Source organism: Capronia epimyces (genome assembly GCF_000585565.1).
Source record: "Capronia epimyces CBS 606.96 chromosome Unknown aczIQ-supercont1.5, whole genome shotgun sequence".
In the NCBI taxonomy this organism is placed as follows: Eukaryota; Fungi; Ascomycota; class Eurotiomycetes; order Chaetothyriales; family Herpotrichiellaceae; genus Capronia; species Capronia epimyces.
The window spans coordinates 1,662,119-1,666,360 of record NW_006912908.1 but is presented as its reverse complement, the minus strand read 5'-3'; the positions used below and the strand labels follow the sequence as shown (position 1 = coordinate 1,666,360).

At 51.8% G+C, this 4,242-nt stretch overlaps 1 protein-coding gene across 1 annotated transcript in view; it reads left to right on the top strand.

The window, feature by feature from the left end:
• Window positions 1-1,092: 1,092 nt before the first annotated feature.
• The window catches only part of A1O3_06549 (uncharacterized protein), a gene marked incomplete at both ends in the record, with an annotated part of 3,852 nt that continues 702 nt past the window's right edge, over window positions 1,093-4,242 (top strand). Inside the window, 2 exons of the mRNA XM_007736667.1 lie at window positions 1,093-2,074; window positions 2,151-4,220. Coding sequence (XP_007734857.1) covers window positions 1,093-2,074; window positions 2,151-4,220 — 3,052 coding nt within the window. The remainder of the gene's footprint in view (window positions 2,075-2,150; window positions 4,221-4,242) is intronic.

The following is a 4,242-nucleotide window of genomic DNA, read 5'->3' as shown; positions in this document are numbered from 1 at the left end:
AAGCACCCTACCTTTTTGAGTACATCTACCTATGCTGGCAGGCTGCACGCCGCCCCCTTGGACTTGGACATGGACACGAACTTGTCTCAGGCATCTCAGACTGTCGCTGGCTCGTGACACCATCAGGCAACTTCGCCAAGAGTAGAGCCAATTAATAGACGTCCGTGAGAACTGAACGCTCCTCCCATTCCAAAGCCACCTAGTTTACGGAGTACAGTGTCTGCACTGTATCTTTCTCCCATCACTCAAGTGTCTTTGCTCACTCCCATCGCTCTGATACACCCAGTGTGCATCACACGGAGCCGCCCGGCATCATCCCATACCGCATCGGCCCCCCTCTATTCTCCCCTAGCTCGAGTCGTGGCTGCATTACTGCCTGGGCTTCGCCTCGAACTTGCAGTGTCCAGGTAGGAGGACTCAGCCCCCTAGCCCTCTGATTTGGCCCTTAGCGAGCCAGCTAGACCCTGGCCCCTACTAGAAGCACCCAGCTGAAAACGACTCTACACATAACCGGTGTGATTGGACTCGATCAACCTTTTAAGCGCCCCAGTGCCGTCCAGCTACGTGGCAATCCAGCCAGTCTACGGAGTACGGCCAACGAGCACAACATGTTGTTGTTGGCTCCTTCGGACCCTGAGGTCTGGGAATCAACCACCAAGATTTCAGACTGTATATTCTCAGCCTCATTGCCATGTCGCCGCTCCCTCCCCCTCTTCTTCTTCTTCCTCCTCCTCCTCCTCCTCCTTTTCTTTGCTTCCCTACCCATCTCCTTTCTGGCCTCATACTGTCTCAATTCCCCTTGCGACTCATTCACAATCTGCTGAGTCGTCCAATCCAACCTGTTCGAGTTTCTCTCTCTGTCGCCCTGCCATCTTGGACCTCGCGACCTACCATCAGCCGCATGCCTCCCCTCCCTAGCGCGCTCGCTGGCTGGTGTCCTCCAATACCAAATATGAAGTCTCCAATCCCCTCGAGAACTTGAGCGCTTTTGCCAGAATCGAACCTTAGCCTCACGTGCGTTGACGGCTGCGGGCATACCGTCTACACTCTACGTTGAGATCTCAGAGTACGCCCTGCATAAAGTCGAGAACCATGTCTTCGAGGCCCTCACTCCAAATTGACCAGTACCAAGTGGGCGTGATCTGTGCGCTTCCTCACGAGATGGCAGCAGCAATGGCCATCCTAGATGAGCATCATGAGCAGGTGGCAGATCAGGATGAACTCGACAACAACAATTACGTGTTGGGCAAAGTTCACGAACATAACGTGGTCATTGCCTCCTTGCCAGCAGGTGTGTACGGCACAGTCTCGGCAGCAAGGGTTGCTAGAGACATGGTGAGGACATTCACCGGCCTGCGCTTCGGACTAATGCTGGGTATTGGAGGAGGGGTCCCAACTCCGCAGAAAGATATTCGCCTGGGGGACGTTGTGATCAGCCAGCCTGAACAAACCCATGGTGGTGTTGTCCAGTATGACTTAGGCAAGAACCTAGGTGACAACCACTTTGAACGGAAGGGCACCTTGACCACGCCGCCTACGATGCTCCTGGCGGCCCTCTCCCGTCTACAGGCAGAACATGAGTACGCTGACAGCAAAGTCCCAGATCTCATGGCTAAAATTTATCAGCAACGTCCCAAGTTAACAAAAAATGGGTATGCCTTTCCCGGGCGGGAAAAAGACATTTTATATTGCTCTCGGTGTGGTGGCTCGAATTCTTCCAACTTATGCGGCTTGTGCGCGGATGGAAAGATCGCAAGACCGGCCCATGAGGATGCAAATCCTGCATTTTGGTACGGCGTTATTGCGTCGGGAAATGAGTTGATCAGAAATGCCGCCGCGAGAGATAGACTGAGTGGCGAGCTGGGGGCGCTGTGCGTGGAAATGGAGGCGGCTGGTTTGATGAACGACTTCCCTTGCATCGTCATCCGAGGCATCTGTGACTATGCAGACTCGCACAAGAATGATGCATGGCAGAGGTACGCGGCTCTGACGGCGGCCGCTTATGCCAAAGAGCTTCTCACCTATATACAACCGAAGCAGATCAGCCGTGAGAAGGCCATTCGGGAAGTTGTTAGTAAGTAGAACCTATTAGTTCGTCGATCTTGTCATAGGCGCCTTGGAGAATTACTGATTCACAATACTCTCTATAGAATCTTTGGTCCACGAGGTGAAACAAGGAAATGAGAAACAAGAACAGCGTTACCAGAGCCAACAATCTCGCGATTGTTGTCAAGCCTTCAAGACCAGCACATACGAGCGATTCAAGGACGTCAATCCCAACCGAGTAGAAGGCACTTGCCAATGGGTATTGTCTCACCCTCAATATCGCCAGTGGGATACAACCCCCCATGATGACCTGCTCTGGATCTCAGCCGACCCTGGTTGTGGCAAGTCGGTGCTAGCCAAATCACTCGTTGACAATGAGCTTCGGACCACGGAAGACCGAACCGTTTGCTATTTCTTCTTCAAGGATAACGAGGAGCAGGATAACTTAGGCACGGCTCTATGTGCGCTCCTACATCAATTGTTTTCCCATCAGCCTCACCTGATTCAATACGCCCTCCCGGCATGGGAGAAGACTGGCCACCGTCTGGCGAAGGAGGTCCCGGAACTATGGCGTATACTGCTCGCAGCTGCAATGGCCGACGTGGCTCGTGATGTGATATGCGTTCTAGATGCATTGGACGAATGCCGACCGTCCGATTGGCAGTGGCTGATCGACATGCTGGCCAAATTTCATGAGATGTCGCGCTCTCCATCTGGGACACGGCGAGCACGATTGAAGTTTCTCGTCACTAGTCGACCGTACGATGACATTGAAGCCAGGTTTCAGAGGACCTTGAACGACCTACCTACTATTCGACTACGGGGTGAAGAGGAGAACGACCAAATCCACCGGGAAATTGACTTGGTTATTCGAAAACGTGTAGAAGAACTCGCGAAAGAGGCCACCCTAGAATATCGAACCAAGGAAAGACTTGAAGTCAAGCTACGTCAGATGGAGAACCGTACGTACTTGTGGCTCCATCTCGCCATTGAGGATATTCGTGAGACTCTACAACATACTCTACGACCTGAACAAGCTTCATTCGAGTCACTGCCATCGAGTGTGGAAGACGCATACGAGAAGATTTTAAGCCGAGTGTCTAAGAAGAAGAGTAACAAGGAAAAGAGGAAAATCCTCCAGATCGTGGTCGGGGCACACCGCCCACTAACGATTCAAGAGATGGCTATAGCTCTAGGAATAGCCACGAGGACACACCCAATTTCCCTACACGACTCTCGACTCGATCCTGACCGCCTCAAAAACAACATTCGCCACTGGTGCGGTCTCTTTGTCTTCATCAATCACGACCGAATATATCTCATTCACCAGACAGCCAAGGAGTTCTTGGTCTACTACGACGACGCCACAGTTCCGTCATCTGGATGGAAACATTGTCTTGATCCGCGAGGAGTTGAGAAAGAGATGACTCGAATATGCGTCGAATTTTTGTGCTTTGAGGACATCAGGCCTAGAGCACAGTCCCTGGTACAGAAATTGATAAAGGGTTACCATCATGACATCGACGATGTTTCAAACAAGGACGAACCGGTCGAGACTCTTTTCGCCTATTCAGCGGAGCACTGGCCCCGCCACGTCCAAGATGCAGATTTGTCAAAGAACGACTCGCTCTGGACTAGGATCTCGCCCTTATATGATGTCAATGCTAGCGTTGATGCTTTGTGGTTCTCAATCTTTTGGCATATGATAAAGAAATCGATATGGCAATTCCGATCCCAAGGCCAGCCACGGATGGATTCGATTCACCTAGCAGCATTACTAGGACATGGCCAGACATTAGAATTGACATTACAATCAAACAAGCACTTCGACCTCAACCAACCCGATAGCTTAGGTCGCACAGCATTGATTTACGCATGCGCGTTCGGTCACACGAAAATAGTGCAGATACTCCTCGACAACGGAGCGGATGTCAACGCTCAGGGAGAGGATGGCATTTCACTACAGGCTGCGTCAGCTTACGGCCACGAGGAGATCGTGCAGATACTCGTCGACAACGGGGCGGATGTCAACGCTCAAGGAGGATACTTTAAAAATGCACTACAGGCAGCGTCAGCTGAAGGCCACGAGAGGATCGTGCAGATACTCCTCGACAACGGAGCAGAGGTCAACGCTCAAGGAGAAGTATTTGGAAATGTAATACTGGCAGCGTCAGGTTGGGACCACGAGAAGATCGT